This window comes from Tachysurus fulvidraco, chromosome 8 (genome assembly GCF_022655615.1).
Source record: "Tachysurus fulvidraco isolate hzauxx_2018 chromosome 8, HZAU_PFXX_2.0, whole genome shotgun sequence".
Taxonomy (NCBI): Eukaryota; Metazoa; Chordata; class Actinopteri; order Siluriformes; family Bagridae; genus Tachysurus; species Tachysurus fulvidraco.
In genome coordinates, this window is record NC_062525.1 from 6935692 (window position 1) to 6953778 (window position 18087).

The 18087-nt window shown below is 36.5% G+C and overlaps 1 protein-coding gene and 1 long non-coding RNA gene across 2 annotated transcripts; both read left to right on the forward strand.

The window, feature by feature from the left end:
- Positions 1 to 3342: 3342 nt before the first annotated feature.
- On the forward strand, positions 3343 to 4353 carry LOC125145342 (olfactory receptor 14I1; the record flags this gene model as incomplete). Its single annotated transcript, XM_047817470.1, has 1 exon — positions 3343 to 4353. A coding segment is annotated over one exon (1011 nt), but the record flags the coding sequence as incomplete, so codon positions are not given.
- A 4892-nt stretch (positions 4354 to 9245) lies between these two features.
- On the forward strand, positions 9246 to 16439 carry LOC113634058. The gene is made up of 3 exons (XR_003438430.2): positions 9246 to 9300; positions 12823 to 12961; positions 15052 to 16439. It is a non-coding gene; the product is annotated as an uncharacterized LOC113634058 (long non-coding RNA).
- The last annotated feature ends 1648 nt before the right edge of the window (positions 16440 to 18087 follow it).

Below are 18087 nucleotides of genomic sequence, written 5' to 3' on the forward strand. Positions count from 1 at the left end.
TATATATATATATATATATATATATAATTTATTATATAATATGTATATATTTCTACATTCTTAAAATCTACAACAAACCATCAGAATCACACACCTTGCTACAAACTGATGGCTTTTTCTTTTGGCACATTACACGTGTCTCTTTTTTCTGAGTGCTGCTACAACTGTTTTACGCACCAAGAGCCTGTTTACTGGCCTGTGCTATCTTTATGTATCTGTCCTGTAATATATTGCACTGTCTGTTTACACTGTATTTGACTTGTACTGCTTGCACCAGGAGAATCAGAATCACCTTAATTGTCAAGTATCATGGGTTTTAGACGTACAAGCATTATTGGTGTACTGGTGCATTGTAATAGGAAGCAAGGGAGCAGAAATATAAACAACCTATAAAAAGTATGAGAATAAACATGAAAAAATATTTTAGAAAATCTTAGAAAATAAAAAAGAAACAAACAATATGTATAATAGTGCAGGTTGTGCAAAGTTGGACTAGTGCAAACACAGTGCAGATGAAACATTAAGTTTGCATTTCCCCAAAATTCTTGCGATTCTGTGCACTTAATGTGAATTTTTGCACTTAATGCGATTCTGTGCACTTAATGTGAATTTTTGCATTTACTGCGATTCTGTGCACTTAATGTGAATTTTTTAAATAGTTATTTCATTATTCTTTAGCTGGGATACCTAAATTCAATCAGTCTATGACAAAGACAACAGTAAATGATGGCTAATTTTCCAGACCTCAAATATTGATCGTCATAAGCCTCCTTCAAGGCCACAATCAATGAGTGCTGTAATTCTAAATATCTAAATGAATGCACATAAATAAATAAATAAATAAATAAATAAATAAATAAATAAATAAATAAATAAACTGAGTAAATTAATCCATCTGTACACATCTGGACTCTTAATTCATGCAAAAATCTGTCTGAACATGCAAAATGTGCAAATTATATATTTTTATTTTTAGTTCCTGACTTTAATGGCATAAGAGGTATGTTTTAATTTTTTTCTTCTTATATGTCCATAATAAATGTGCACATAAAGTGGATTTATAAAAGAATTATGTAATGCAGGTGTAAAGCAAAAGCATGTATTATCTCTTGATCTATCATGTTATGGAGTATAACTAGATTTATTTAAATTCTAAAATATTTATTGTTGTGAAAATAAAGTATCTGATTTTGGTTAAAGAAACTAGAACTGCACATAGTTATTTCCATTTAATCTGCTCTATTCAGTCAGTCATTTGGCTGAGTTCACTAATGAGATCAGATTATTTCAGCTACTATATGGATCATTGAATCATCATGTTTTCCCACTGATACTTGCCATGTAAACTGAGTGCTCTTCTTTAGCTTGATATGAAATAATTCCATAATCTAAATAACACAACAAAATACAGTAGCATTACTTTACATACATTTCGTAAAATCTTTATTATTCATAATACTTGATATTCATTTCCTTTTAACCTAACAGCTGGTCACCAAAGCTGCACTTGACTGCATTCATAAAATGTAGCAGACCTTCTACGTAATGTGCGCTCATCCATACGAACAGATGTTGAAAGTATGTTTCCATGGAAGCATTTTGTTAAATTGTGCTGAAAATGAAATGCCATTTTTCTACATCAGAAAAAAATCCACATGTTTTGTATGTATTCATAAAACAGTGGTGTTCAAAGGGACTTTGCAGCACAGCAGAGGGATCTGTAGTTTTCTTTTGTTTCTGTGGTGGAACTCACATCCCAACATTTTAAAAATATAATTTTTATATGCATGTTACTAAAAATGGCTATAAATTATGTCAGCTTAGGGCTAATGTGTGCCATCATTGGAAAAAAATAGCTACAGATCTTATATAATTATAATACTTTACATATGATATACAAAGAATAAGTCAGGTGTAAGAACTGGGAATTAATGAGTAAGTAATGCAATTTATTTCAGTGAGCTGGTCTCACTGTCCATGACTCAGTGACTTGTGTTCGGGGTTTATAGCACAGCAAAAACTGGAGCTGTTTAAAAAGATCAGACATTTACATTTACATTTACAGCATTTGGCAGACGCCCTTATCCAGAGCGACGTACATAAGTGCTTAAATCTCTAACATTGAACACATTAATGCTGGTTCACTAGGTTACATACATAAGATACCATGAGTTTAAAACATTTGTTCAAAGTTACAATGAAATATGTCAAAGGTTGTTTGTGGGGTTTTTTTTGTTTGTTTTGTTTTTTTTAAGATCTTTGCCATGAGAGTAAACCTTTTTAAAATGAGTTACAATTATGGTATTTCTATTATTTCACTGAAGGACACAGATCTGTGAGAGCAACAGACTTCTCGGTACGCATGATACTGAGCGTTACAATGCTTGTAATTGCTTACAAAAAATTAGTTCCTCTGGATGATTAGTTGATAACATTGTAGTTCTGTAGGACAGATCCTAAGGACAGGAATTCACATTCATATCATTATAAAGGAGTGAAATTTCAACCTTTCTTTGTCGCTGGGCTTGTACACAAATTTTTTGACAGGAAATACTAATACATCCACTAACACATGACTATGTCCACCTATTACCAGCAACACATCTGGACTTAAAGATCAATTCAAATGATAATGACTATTTTCTTTCAATATTTTCTGTTTATTGATGGTATGGTATGTCTCCTCTCCATTCATTACCATGTCACAAACTAATTTCACACAAGCAGCAGATAGGGACCAGTAAATAAACTTCATTCTGAATTCCTTTTGACAATTTAATAAAATGGGACAGTGTTTTGTATTACCTTTTCATAGGAGTCCAAATGTTACATGAGTGAAAAGCTTAAAAAAGAGTGTATGTTGAGGGAGTGAAAGCAGAGAGATAAGGAGAGAGAGAGAGAGAGAGAGAGAGAGAGAGAGAGAGAGAGAGAGAGAGAGAGAGAGAGAGAGAGAGAGAGATGAAAGTTACTGCAGGTGAGAAGCTCCTCACACCCCTCAGCATCCTCATAACCCACTCAGGGAAAGTGTTGGATTTAAAATGAGTATTATGTAAATAAAAATATTAATAATAAATTTAAATAATACACTTTATAATATTCTTTTAAAAGCAAAATACATGTGAATCACAGGAATAGTAACAAACCCCTCCCCTTTCCATTCAGGAGAGACTAGTTGCTAGGAGATGATCACGTCACTTTAGGGTCACTGAGAATGATGAATTGAAGACGCTCCACAGTACTTTACTGCTGTACTACGGATGGTGTTTCAGCCTCAAGCAGTTCTCCAAAAAACAGTTTAATTTCTTCTAATTTAAGTGACAGCAAAAAAAATAAAAAACTAATTCACAGAACGAAGAAATGGACTGCACTAATTTTTCATCCCTCTCTTTGAATGAAACACAGATTTCAGTTGAGTGGAGCACCGAAGTCACATCCTGTCTCTTTTGGAGCATTGTTTACAATGAGGAAGTTCTGAACATCTCAATATTTACAATTCTGATACTTTTTGCTTTTTCCTTGGTTGTTAACATTTATTTGTTCCTGGGATTGAAACACTCTGAAGCTCTTTCCTGGAATCCACGTTATATGCTGTTGAAGAACCTGATTGTGTGTGATTTGCTGCTAACTCTGACCATAGGTCTTCCGACACTTTACTGCTTGCTTTGCCGTCAAACTCTGAAATTCAGCTTCAGGTGTGTAGCACAATACTTCACCGTAAGTTTTACTATCATTAATTCACTTCTGACTGTCGCTTCCATGGCTTTGGAGCGTTTCTTGTACACATGCCATGGCATCCATTACCTGGGTATCATGACCAACATGCGAATATACAGCTTTATTATTCTCATCTGGTTGCTGGCTTTAACAGGGTCTGGGGTATCGACTGTCCTAATGCTGATTGGCAGAGCAAAATTTGATCACATCATTGCAATATTTGTGTGTGAGCCTGAAGTTGTGCAAGCTCAGCTTGAGCAGTCAAAGTACTTTGAGATGTTCAACAAAATATTGGTCGGATGTGTGCTTTTCCTCTGCCTCCTCATATTCTTGTTCTCCTACGGCCGTATGTATCAAGAAGCCCGGCAGGTTCAGCAACCATTCCAGCAGGACAACGCTCGTGCAAGATGTACCATTTTTTTCTACTTTGCCATCTTTTTGCTTCAACTGTTTCCAAGCACAACTAAATTTATCACTATGTGTATCAAGGATGTGGACAATCAGATCTATATGATAATGCTAGTCTTGGTTCCACCATGTGTCAACCCACTAGCATACGGTATCAGAAATAAAGAGGTGCGTCAGGCACTGGGGCGTCTTTGTGCTTCAAGAATGCTTAAAGAGCTATTTCATATGTAAGCTATGTATGTATGTATACACAGTAACAAGTTTATAGATATCCCTGCTGACTATTGTATGAAAGTCAGCTGTGTAGTCAGTGAATCTTACGTATCTACTAAGATGGGTGCTGCATTTTATCAACATTTCCTTGGTGTTCATTTAAATATGCTACTGTAAGTGTCTACTGTAATATGTATAGCTAAGCGTTTTGGTGCTTAGCATTTGTAAAAGTGTAAGAATGAAATCTCAGGATTGTCAGAGAACCACTGAGGGACTATCACATAAGTAACTGTTAAACTGTTTAGCTTTATGCCTGGATAAGATTCTATCTTACTACCCTGCTGCTACATATAGAATGTCTGCTGCATTAACTACATCTGCTCTAATCAGGAAACTCATTTTGTCCTTAACTACATCTTTAATGTAAATAAATGTCAATAGTTTTTAATTAGATTTTTTTATATATGATGCTGTAGATACCCACAGTCAATATGTATTAAAGATATGTTACTGTTTGTCTCAATATTCTCAAGATTGTCTGTGTTATATTGTCTTATTTCATTTCTTAATAAAATGAGTTCTACGTAGAACATCCTGGATTGTACTGTTGTGCTTAGACCATGTTCTGATGAGTAAGCTGCATTAATATAAAACAGTTGCTGAAGCTTTTCAGCCCATATTTGAGCTGGACCTTTCCCATCTTCTCATCACTGCGTTTATGACCTGCATAACATAAATGCAAAATATTTTGTTATGCATATTATAATATTAATTATGCATATTATATATCTAATTTATAGGGTTTGTATAGATCTCATCATATAGATGGCATCATATATATATATATACATACATATACAGCGATTGGAAATGGACACCTTATGTAAAAAAGGTGTCCATATGTAAGGGCATTATGAAACAGAGAATCCATAAGAAGGATTTGACAATTTAATTCAAATAGCTTTATTATTTATTATCGCTGTTATTATTTTATTTTGTTACTATTTTATTATTTTATAATTTGTATTTTATGATGTACAGCATTTTGTGTTCAGCTTTGTATTATTATTATTATTATTATTATATCTGTTTTAAAACCTGCATTACCAAAGATCTGTAATTTGAACCTAATAAAAAAATGGTATTAATTATTACATGGAGGAACTCTGCAGTATGAACGTTGCTGTGTTGCATACGATTAACTCTTTCTTAAACACCTTTCATTTTTGTACTAATTACTTGTTAAATGTTTGCTTTCACTTTATAATTTTAAATGTGTAAAGCTTATAACATTCATATATTGCCATATAGACTTTGTTCATTTCAAGAATTTCTAGAAGCAAGCAAATCATGAAATATGAAATACTATGTTTAAGTGTGGTACAAAGCTCTTCCAGTCCATTAGGTTAATAAGCTTTGTAATAAGCTTTGTACAGTAAGTGCACTTTCCACCTTAATCATAGTAACAATACAGTCTCCTCAGAAAGGGCCAGAATGGCAATGGCAGTTCTTTTTTTTTTTTTTTGCTATACATAAAAGGCCTTGGGGTTTGAAAAAAAAGGAATAATATTTAAGTCTAGATGTGTTAAACAACACATTCAGTGGTTTCCGGTTTTGTTTAGTTATTTAAATACTGCTAATTGTTAATGCTAGTCATTTTGGTCATATTCATTTATATAAGCAACCATTGTATGAATTCTTTTACACCATAAACATGTCTTTATGGTCAGCAAGCTAGCTAATTAAGTAATACGTGTTTAAAAAAAAGAATATGTGTGAATGAACAAACCTGTGTAAAAATCGTCCATGATTGATGTTTATGCCTATGACTGTATTCAGACTTATCCTAGTTCCCATTTCTAAAGGGGTAATTAGAAGTATGTCATGTTTGCATGCTTTAACATCTCCTGGAGCTACTGTTCATATTTGTAGCTGATTATCTTGAGCATAGAGTCATCATCTAGCTCTTTGGAGACTTCACCAACTCAAGCTGTTGCCACAGAGAGAAGATGGACATGGACACTATAGTGCAAACACTCCAAATGTACTGATTCCAAGGCTTACCTAAAGAAAAATGCTTATCCTTTTCATACATATTTAGCATCTTTTTGGCATATTTAGCACTGAGACATCTTCGGAAACAAATGAAGCAAACAACGCCAACAACGCATTTTTACTAAAAGTGTGTTTAATTTGTTGTATACAGCATCCACACTTGAAGATGCAATTTTGAGTGCTGTATTTTGTACTGAAATAATCTTTGTTTCTTTTTGGGGCTATTTTTTAAATATATTAAAATAAATAAGTAAATACGGTAGATAAATTGAAAGGAAAAAACAATCGTTGAAATTTCAAGACCAACAATTCTCTGAACCGAAACTCTGTGTTAAAGTATAAACAAGGCATTCTGTACAGTAGAATATAAAGAAGAAGGCCACCTTTATCTGTCATGTTTCTCCAGTGTCAAGCTCAGTATTTTAGTTTTCAGATCCTAAAGTGAGATGCATACCAGAAATCCTTATGTGAAATTGAATTATATACAGTTGGTGTCTAAAGTCACAATACATCTCCTTATGCTACACTTAAACTAATCATTATGCCTTTAAGTTAAAGTTAGGTATTTTGAGTCCAAGCTGCACAGTTGATCTCATTGAGCTTCTCAACATGAACTCAGTTTTCGTACTAAAACTAGACACATGGCAGAGGTCATCTAAGTATTTTCACACTAAATTGCATTAACACACCTAAAATGTTACAGTAACACAAAATTCATCATAATCTGCTGTCCTTGTGTCACTAATGAGAACTTACAGCTAAATGATCAGAACTGAGATGTCAAGTCAAACCTAGCCTTAGGTCTCCAGAGGGCCTTTTTTTTTTTTTTTAAATGTACTGTTTTATTTTATTATTAATATTAATTTAAGTTAAAACAGTGTAAAAAATTAGCATATATATTTTTTGATTCACTATTTTATAGTTAAATAGAGGATTTAAAGTCACATTCATCTTTCTATTTAATCTCAAAGACACACAGACCCTTCTGCGGAGAAATGTACTGACCTCCAGTTTGTGGTCGTTAACGTTCACAATTATTCCTGATATGGTATAATATAATAATAGAGAATGTTTAGAGAATGTTGCTGATGGCAGTGAACATGTTGCCTTAGGTTTATGACTTTTCATGCAACCCACAGATAGGAGCTAATAACACTGAAGTCATGGCACGCTCATGAAGGCTGGTCATTGTTCTGTAGCTGTGTGGGGCAAATCCTTAAGAGTCTGAAATTCACCATTCAAAATACTTTTCTGACTGAGTTTCTTAAAAATCCAGCCAGGAAGAAGAAGCCATTCAGATACAGTACAATAACATGCAGTTCAACTCTTCTGAAAACTGCATCTACAGCTCCATATAAATGCAGACTAAAACAGAAATCTCTCACAGTAAATGAAAACTTTAGTACCCAGTTATGTAGTTATCAATACGTTATGATAGTTTTGGAATAAGCATGAAACTGAGTACCAGTTTTTCAATGCCTGGAAAAATATAAGATATTTTGCACCATTTTTTTATAGTACCAGAAGTACACAGAGTTGTTCTTTGAGCAGGTGATGAGGGGTTTGGTTAAGACAGGTGATGCACTCAGAGTGAATCAAATAAACCAGTTAAAGCAGAGTTGGGTTTCTTACTCTGCTTATTCAAATGAAGCATTATGCAGACACCCTTATCCAAAGATCTGTCATTTTTATACTGCTATGGTATGGTGTAAATTATTCATCCATTCATTTTCTACCGCTTATCTGAACTTCTCGGTCATGGGGAGCCTGTGCCTATCTCAGACGTCATCGGGCATCAAGGCATGATACACCCTGGACGGAGTGCCAACCCATTGCAAGGCACACAAACACTCTCATTCACTCACACAATCGGTGTAAATTATGTTTTTTGTTATGGACCTCCGCCTATATCCATTGTCCAACAAAAAGTGGTACAGCTCCCACATACTTTGACACACAGGGGTGAGCCTGGTCTCATTTGAAAGAAGAGATTCTCTAGTTTCAGAAACACACAAAGTTACAGGGGTTAGAATGCAGATTTTCCTGTCCACCTGGGTTGTTTTTCTGATAAACTGATTAATCTTATTTTTCTGGAACATGTTAGGGACACACCAACAACTGAGAGTCATAGCCACATGTCTTGGCTTTCACCAAAAAAAAATTTCAAGTCAAAAGACCCAAAAATGGATTTTATATGAATATTTTTCTACGGCCATGGTCGTCGGGTGCAGCGTTTTTGTGTACTTGTTTACTATATAACTTTGAAATAAAAGGCTGCAGGCTCAGTCTGAAAGGCCATAAACAAGCCTAGACTCTCTCTCTATCACTCTGGTGTGAAAACAGGCCTGTAACTTGACACCCTGAGCTGTGAGAGGGACAAAAGGTCAGGGATTACGCAAGAATTCTTCTGCGCATCCAGTTCACGCAGACACAGGCAAAGAACATACGGCATGTCATATACCGTTGGAATCGTCTGCTTATTGGCTAAACGGCTGTATAGGTCCCAGCCCATTTCATTGCTATTGGAAGGAGTAATTGTCAGTCAAAGGCGGGTTCCCAAAAATGAGGTCATGCCACCATTGGCTTCTCAGCCGTCTATCTCTGCCATACAAGCGCCGATTGGCTCAAACGAGGGCTTATTTGATGCGTTAGGACCTGGGCAATAAATATGACGTAGACTTTGAATTTTTGAATATCCCAATTAAGAGTTAGAGCGGCAAAACGAGATGATGGCGCACTTCTGTTTCCAGTTTTCAGAACACTAACGGAATATTTGCGGCGCGACCAGAGCGTTTTGGATTAAAAGGCTTACAGATTTCAATTCCTTGGACCTGTGTGGATTTTTGTGGATTATTGTTTATTATTGTGTTGGAATATATTACCCCAGTGAAGAAAGAGACGCGTCTAAAGGTAAGGGAAAAACCGGTCTAGCGCCACCTAGGTCAGTTTTGTCCGAATTTCTTTTCTAATTGTATGAAGGCTGTGAATCATATTGTGCTTTGTGTGTGGGCTTAAAAAATTATTGAGAGTATAAACTTTACTAGATAAATAGGTTTTTTCGTGTTTTTGGAGGATTTGATGCTTTAAAGTTGAATTGAAGCTTGTTTCTGGGTCATCCCCTAGTGGTCACTTCTACTTCCGTGCAGTGCACGGCACGGCGACCCGTAAGAGGATGTCTTCTTAAAAAAAACACAAAGATTTAAAATCTCAAAGTTTCATACTGTATGTCATAAAAATTTACCTTAGAAACTCATGTACCAGCCAGCGGATCATTTTCAATCAATAAACACTTCACAAACAACAGAAACTGTACATGGCGCACCAACAGCTAGTAATCATTTGAGATCTACAATAACAATAAGAAGCTACCTACATTTTGGATGAATTTTCCTGAGACTTCGTCCTTCATTGTTTGAGCTAAAGGGCTTCAGAAAATATGATGTCACTTCCAGTAACTGGATATAGTGAGCATTGACGCAGCCAGGTTTTTTAGGGACTAAACAATATATTGTATTGGAAGGATTTTGCGATTGAGGCCCAATGACTCCCTGATACTAGGGAGCTGATTTAGGAGACGCTATATCATGTGAGCAAATCAAAACATCCTAAACTGAAACTGCATTATTGGTTGTTTGTCAAGTCATAGGATTCAGCTTTAAGTTAGTTTACACACAACACAGCCAAGTCAATATCTGCTATAACCTACCTTATTTAACCTGCTTAAATAACATCCTGAGCAATCTATTTCTCTCCCATGTTTGGTCATTTCATCTTCAAAATCCATTTCATCAATCCAACATTACTAAATTGCTTTTAAAACTAAATTTCCCTACACAATACTGTCGCAGATCTACTTTAGTCCTGCAGTGATCGATTTCATAAGATGTCTCTGCACCGAAACATTTTATTGAAGGACATATTAAAAAAAACACTGTTTCGAAAACGCTTCTCCGGTTGACTGAAGTGTTTGTAATTATATAATAAAATCATTTTTGTGATTCATTTTACTTTGCTTAAAGAACTACTGTAACAATTTCTATAAAGACACAATTTGATTGAAGTCATAATGCCCAGGTACACAATTTGTATATTTCCATGAATGCTTCAAAATAATTCTCATAGCTGATCTTTTGCACCTGCAGCTTTCTTACTGGCTCTATGAGACATTCTACTGAACACAAAGCAACTCAACCCCTCACCGCTTTTCATTTTCTTCACCCTTTTTCACGAATAGAGCACTTAGTCTTTATTTTAAACTACCCATATGGCAATTAAACTTGTTCTCCGTGAGATGTCTCCATTCAGATCTAGTCATTAAAAGTGGTCCAAATGAGACCATTATGCTTCGGGTGAACTTAAAGCCCTGAGCCTTGTACCCAAGTATAAGAGCCACTTCACCACACCACATTATGCCTATGTACTGAAGCACATAGATATTAAGCACATCTGATAAAAAAAAAAAAAAAAATACAAAACAAGTTCTATAAATAGTTTTCAGAAAATATACTTTTCAAAAGACCTCTCTTTCTGTCTCAGATATGTGCATTAGTCCTTTGGTAATCCTTTCACCATGTTATGGATATGCTTTATTGATTTTGCTAGGATATAATAATATATTTCTATTTTGAGGTCCTTGTTATTTTGCTTTTGCTACAGAACTAAAATCCACATTACCGTGTGTGAGACAAAGTACACCGACACATCACGACTGTGGAAAAGAGGAATGTATTTAGAACTTTGCTTCAGTAATAGGATTTTTTTTAATGTATTTTATCTATGATTATTTTTTATCTTAAAATGTAATCTTTAAAACATATGGAATGGATTTGCCAGTTAGTCAGAAAGTTGTTTTTTTCATACTGATTTATCCATACTTAGTCAACTTACAAATTCAAATACTTAACTACTCTAAAGTACCTGACTGGTTAAGACATGTAAGCTACTTTACATCATGTGGATGATGATGGAATATAATAACAGATTAATGTTGCAATATGGAGTTGCATTATCCTTAACTCCATAATGCAACCTTAATCTGTTATTATATTTCATCCTCATCTAATTTGTTTGCCCCGTCTTACTCATCAGAAGCATTAGCGTCTCAAACCCCAATAAATACAGGCTTGATGGAATATACACTGTGTGTGTGTGTGTGTGTGCGCTTGCTTGCTATGCTTCTCTCTGTGTTTAATGTGGTTTTATACTTATGGCTGTGTTTTATGAAGTCTCACATTAAGAAACGTTACTGTGCCGCAGTTTCACTGCGGGTACACACATTGCAACAGTACCTCAGCTCACTGCTTGTGTGGGTCTAAGTGGTGACACTGAGGCTGATAATCATGAAATTGAATTAACCAAATGTCAAAGCAGAATTTGACAATCTTGGTGTTCTCTGGCTAATGCCAAACGTCCTACCCGGTGTTGGGCTGTGAGCACAACCCCCACCTGTGGATGTCGGGCCCTCATACCACCCTCATGGAGTCTGTTTCTGACTGTTTGAGCAGACACATGCACATTTGTGGCCTGCTGGAGGTAATTTTGTAGGCCTCTGGAAGTGCTCCTCCTGTTCCTCCTTGCACAAAGGGGAATGTAGCGGTCCTGCTGCTGGGTTGTTGCCCTCCTACGGCATCCTGCATGTCTCCTGATGTACTGGCTTGTCTCCTTGTAGCACCTCCATGCTCTGGACACTATGCTGACAGACACAGCAAACCTTTTTGCTACAGCTCGCATTGATGTGCCATCCTGGTTGAGCTGCACTACCTGAGCCACTTGTGTGGGTTGCAGACTCCGTCTCATGCTACCACTAGAGTGAAAGCACCGCCAACATTCAAACGTGACCGAAACTTCAGCCAGAAAGCATAGGAACTGAGAAGTGGTCTGTGGTCACCACCTGCAGAACCACTCCTTTATTGGGGCTCTTGCTAATTGCCTATAATTTCCACCTGTTGTGTATCTTATTTGTACAGCAGCATGTGAAATTGATTATCAATCAGTGTTGATTCCTAGGTGGGAAGTTTGATTTCACAGAAGTGTGATTGACTTGGAGTTACATTGTGCTGTTTAAGTGTTCCCTTTCATTTTTTTGAGCAGTGTATATTTGTTTGCCACAGCTCAGTGGGCGGGGCTTATCGGTTTATAGGCAACAGAATTACAGCAGTTAGTTTTCCCGGAAGTGCAAAAGAGGCTTCATATGTGCGGATAAACTACAGCAAATTGAACTATTTATCAGATTATAAATTATGTTTATATATTTATCCTCATTATATGAAGTTGTATTGGTAATTATATATATATATATATAATATATATATATAACGAGAATAATGCACCTTTCGGTTTGTATACTTTTATCGAGCTAGAGAAGAAAGATGAACAAAAGGATCAATACCTCAATTGTGAATAAATGGTTTTTTAAAATAATTTTCTTTACAGAAAAAGGTCATGGAGAGTTATGAGGAGTTCTGTTTGAAGAGCCTAGCGCGCCTGCACGCGGAGAGTGCACGCGAGTCACAGCCACACGGGGGCGCGCTCCGCCACGCGTTTCCACGGCATGCACGCGCTTCTGCCCAGGGTAACAAAATGCATGAGTTTATAACAAAATGCACGAGTTATTTGATCTTGAATTATAACATTTACAATCTCATTATAGTATATACTAAAATAGCTGGTAAACATTTCTATTCTTGTTTAAAATGTTGTGAAAAGCACATATACCTATATATACACCCATATACACACACGTGATGCTCTGTGAACGTCAGTTAAAGGCGCTGTGTGTCGTCATGGACATGGAACCACTGGACATAATCACTTAGATCTTACGTTTTGCTGTTTATTTAATCTCTAATTGTACTTTCCTGCAATAAATGGCATGCATAGTGCAGATAAACAGGCTCACACAGATTTAGCAATTTATAAAATGGAACATTTGTAATTATAGTGAACACTCTGTGTGTAGCTCAGTGAACAGCAACATGTGGAGATGGCTGAACTGAGACAGATAGCAGTGGAGAGAGTGTGTGAGAGAAACACAGTAAGACTCGGGTCTCTGCTCGATCGAGTACAGGACGTCATCAAACACATACAGGTCATCTCAACACCTCACTCAACACTTACTACTGTACACACACTCAACTCTGTGTACTGAACTTAAGCTCCTAAGCTATGTGGCCTAAAAACGTTTGCATTGCATGTAAACAATACAGGAGACTTTACTTTCTATTCTTCTATGCTTCGGCTAAGTTTGTTGACCACGTTTAACGTTCTCAGTGTTACTCAGATTAGGCGACAGTATGTCCAGTCTTTAATGCACTATTTGGTGTATGCATGTAAGTAACAGATGTGGTAGAGTCAGTCCATTTAGTGAGCCATCTGGAGAGAGTCACACAGAGCCATGTTGATGTTTCTTGTCCTTAACATACCATACTACTTCCTGGTGTGGTCAGGAATGAACTAGTTCTTCAGGCCTGGATGAGCTCTCTCTTTTGAGCCGAGATCTGATATCACTTAATTCCTTTGGGTTTTACTCCCTTGCAGCTTACAAAGACTCTTTAAGAGTGTTTATATATGACGCCAATTTAAATAATACACTACTTTTTACTTGTACAACACAAAGAACTGACATTGTTAAAAAGTTGTAAAAACCTTCACAGATCGAAAAAATCATTGACCCTAGTACAAATATGCATTATCATACCATTCAAACATGGGAAATTATAGGAAAGAAAATACAAATTAGTTTTAAAAAATGGGCTTCTTATTGGGCTGACCAGCAGGTAGGCCTTATTGTTTTCCAACTGGTGATACTTTACATTACAGGAAAAACAAATGACCCTGGACTCATATATCGGTTTATACCTCACATAATGTGTGTAATTGCTTACAGCAATGAAAACTGCTTATAGCAATGAATATAATTATATGCAGCTTTAGTTTTGCTGGATTGCCATCAACAACACAGTGTTATGGGATCTGAGATCTATGTCCGCTTTAAGTAAATCTTGGATAATACGGTTTCAAATGAGTATTTTTATCTGTATTAAAATAAAGAACAACAGAGCTACTATATCTGGAACAGGCAGCCTTACACATTAAAAATACTTTATCATGAACAGTCTGTAAAGTAACAGGTGAGTGCCAGGTTCACTTCCCAGCAATGAAACAAAGCTGAACCAAACAGCATTTAAGTTTATACAGAGAATGATCATTTAAGTAAAAAAGTAATCCTATGGTGTCTGATGTCAAACCGTCTTAACTCTTCTACGTAACAATGTTTGTCAACAGAAGGCAGGGTTTAATGTTAAGAGCTCAGAAAACCTTAGCTTCCTTACCACCTATCTTACCTCTACTCTCTATTACCACACATGAAGGACAGCATTTGATGTGAATATGATATGGTTTTCTCATTCCCTTTCCTACAAATCCCTGTACCTGCTTTATGACTAGATTGTATTTTGTTCACAAACCACAATAAAACTTGACAAACAGAAAGCATTTCTTTTTTTCCCCTACCTGTATTCTGGCAGATCGCTTTTGTAGGGTATCTGGGATTTGAGTCAAAAAATTTCCTTGCAATGGCTCTTCACTGTCCCACATGGAAGGTGTTTACCGCCACCTACTGCACATATTTGCTTTCTAATAAATATTTTCCTTCCTTCACAGTTGCGAAAGGTGCAGGGTGATGAGCAAAAGTCGTGGAGCAGCAGTACACCAGCCCACTCTTAAACAGTACAGCACAGTGGAATGAGACCCAACTGCTCCCAAGCAGCCAGCTGGAGAAAATGGGGAAAAGAAAAGAGGAAAAAGGAGAGGAGGAGAGTCAGCCAAGCTGTATTAGAGAGATTCAAGTAGGTATTGAGAATTTGGGATATGTAGAGATGCAAAGTGGCAAGAAAAAGGAAAGGGATGAGTTTGACCCTGATAAGGAAAATGAAAGCTGTGGAACACTGGAGCATCTTCTGGAGATGGAGTCTAGTAATTGCTTGAATATTAGCTTTGATGTTGATTCAAGGTCACCTGACTCATCCCTGTCTGGATTTTCCATTTGTTCCAGTATAATAGACTCTTATGCCAGGTTACCAAGTCCACCCAAAACCCATTCATGCCAAAAGCTCATTTCTGTTTCCGTTAACCAGTCCGAGGTCCATCTTCAGAATTTTAATGAAACATTTAAAAACTCCAACAGGGGAGTGACAAATTCAACAAAACAGTCAGGTTTGTCAGCATCCTCTGGTGTGGACTAGAACTGCAGCTTTTCTGACCAAACCAAGACAAGCTGTAATTCACCTCTTCCACTCCCAGAAGCTTAACATCCAGGACTCCAATCACCAAGCTAAACACAACCCAACCAGAGATCTTTAATAAAAAGGAATCTCAGCATAACCACTCTGCCACCCAACAGCACTTTCCTCCAGCTCCACTCAATCAGTCCTAGGATGTGGAGAGTCCGTCCCTGACACAGCTAAGGCCACGGATCAGATCAGGCTCTGAGGCCTCGGAGACCTTCGTCAGATACAATCAGGAGCCGGGAACACATCCATATCACAGTACTTCTCCAGTTTTCTCTCTCCTGCTGGTAGTAAATTGGCTCGTACTAAACAAATCGCTTTACAGTCGTACATTCACACTTCAAATCACCTTACTCACCTTAACTAGAAACCTGACCCAACTGACTACACCACTGCTACAATGAACTTTCCCACAGCAGTGAAATTAATCATTTTACAATACGAAAAATATAATTGTGTAGAAAAGTGTAGGCGGGTGGTTGACGTGAGATTTTAATGTAACAGTGTAAATACTCACTAAAATGTGTTTTTTTTTCTTACAAAAATCATATGTAAATGAACAAATTACTGTATTTTATGTTGTAGTTTTACTTTTGGATGAAAAAAAATTTTGTTCCTGTTTATTTAAAGGCTTTTATGCCAAATGTCCTGCGGTGTGACTAACATAAATGAGACATGAAATATAAACAGCTATAAAATAAACCAGCAACATTTGGAATAATTCATAAGAGCTTTGGCATTATTTTACAAATATTAACTTAACAAAAAAAGGTTTTTACATACAAAAACAATATACAGGAATATTTACAACAAGCTAAATTTTGTAACAGAAATGCTGTCCTGCGGCGTGACATGGAAGTTCAAGTTTTTGAACATTCAGTTACATGGACAACTGTAGGGGTCTTCAAGACAGGCCCCCAACCAGGCAGTAACTTAGTTATTGGCGAGTGCTGTGAAAGTTAAAAAGGTGAGTATTAATCTCTTAATATTTCTACAGATTTCAGTGTTTGTTAGACAATGTACATGTCCATTTATGATGTCCTGTGGTGTGACGGTTCTTATTGAAGAAAAAAAATTTTTTTTAAAAAACAAATAAAAAAAAAATCAACATTATTAAGGTTAAAAACAATATTATTATTCAGTTAGCATTAGCTCCAAGGTCAGTCTTGTATAGCAAGGGATTAAAATATAATACAACTTTCCTAGAGTACATGTAACAGTGGGTCGGTTTATCAACACATATCAAGAAAAGAAAGCAAGAGGAGCGATTAAGCCTCGATATACAAGTTCACTTCCGAAACAAAAGCGAGACAGACTTCGTGAGGTATGGAGAAATACAAAAGCAAGAAACCGAAACACACAGCATGGCACACAATTCCAGTCAGTCCATCTTATCAGTGATGATCCAGTGACACAGTACCGTAACAAAGCAAACTGCAATCTTATGAGTACTGTGCCTTTTAGCTGGGGATTTAAGAGTGTCACATGGAATTACTCAGAACGGGGTCACGAAAAAGGAGCTCCCGATGGCGTTGGAGCATGTGTAAAGAGGATGGCAGACCAGTTTGTCCGGAATGGAGGTGATCTGCAAACTCCGGAGGCCCTTTATGACTTGCTGTCCAGGAAAGAGGGAATGAAAATTCTAATAAAATGGATAGAAGAAAAGGACATAGAAAAATTTGATAAGCTACTTCCATCTGTGCTGCCAGCTGTAAAAGGCATATTAAGCGCACACCAGATCTATTCAACAACACCAGGAAAGGTGTTTCATAGCACAGTGAGTTGCTTCTGCAACTATCCAAGTGTGTGTGGCTGCTTCAAGATAACACAAGTCACAATGACACCTGACAGACCAATTCATGAGGTGAACTCTCCTCCTCCTTCAATGGATAGAGATGAACAAGAAGAGGAATTTGATCAAGAGGTGTTGGAGGTAGGAAGATTCATCATTGTGAAATACTGTATGATGATAAAAGATATGTTGGCCAAATCGTGGAAATTCAGGGAGAAGAAATACAAGTTAATTGTATGGCGCAACATGGAGATAAGAATGCTTTTCAATGGCCTGAGAAAGAAGATTGCATTTTCTACTCTTGGAGTGACATAATTAGGGTGATATCGGAGCCTGAGCCCTATGGCAGAGTCGCAAATTAGCCAACCTGGACTGGCTTGATTGATGAATGTGAGATAAAAATTTAAGTGAATTGTCTCATATGATAAAAGTGCCACATCCAAAAAGTCAACCTCCTCAGTACACTGTTCATGTGTTATTCACTGCATTCTTTGTTCAACTTCATGTTAAACATGGTTTTAATAAGATTTTCTTGAAAAATAACTCATAAGATATAAATGAAAAGATAAAAAGTCTTTGATATGATCAGTTTATGATAAGTTCAACAATTGAACTTGC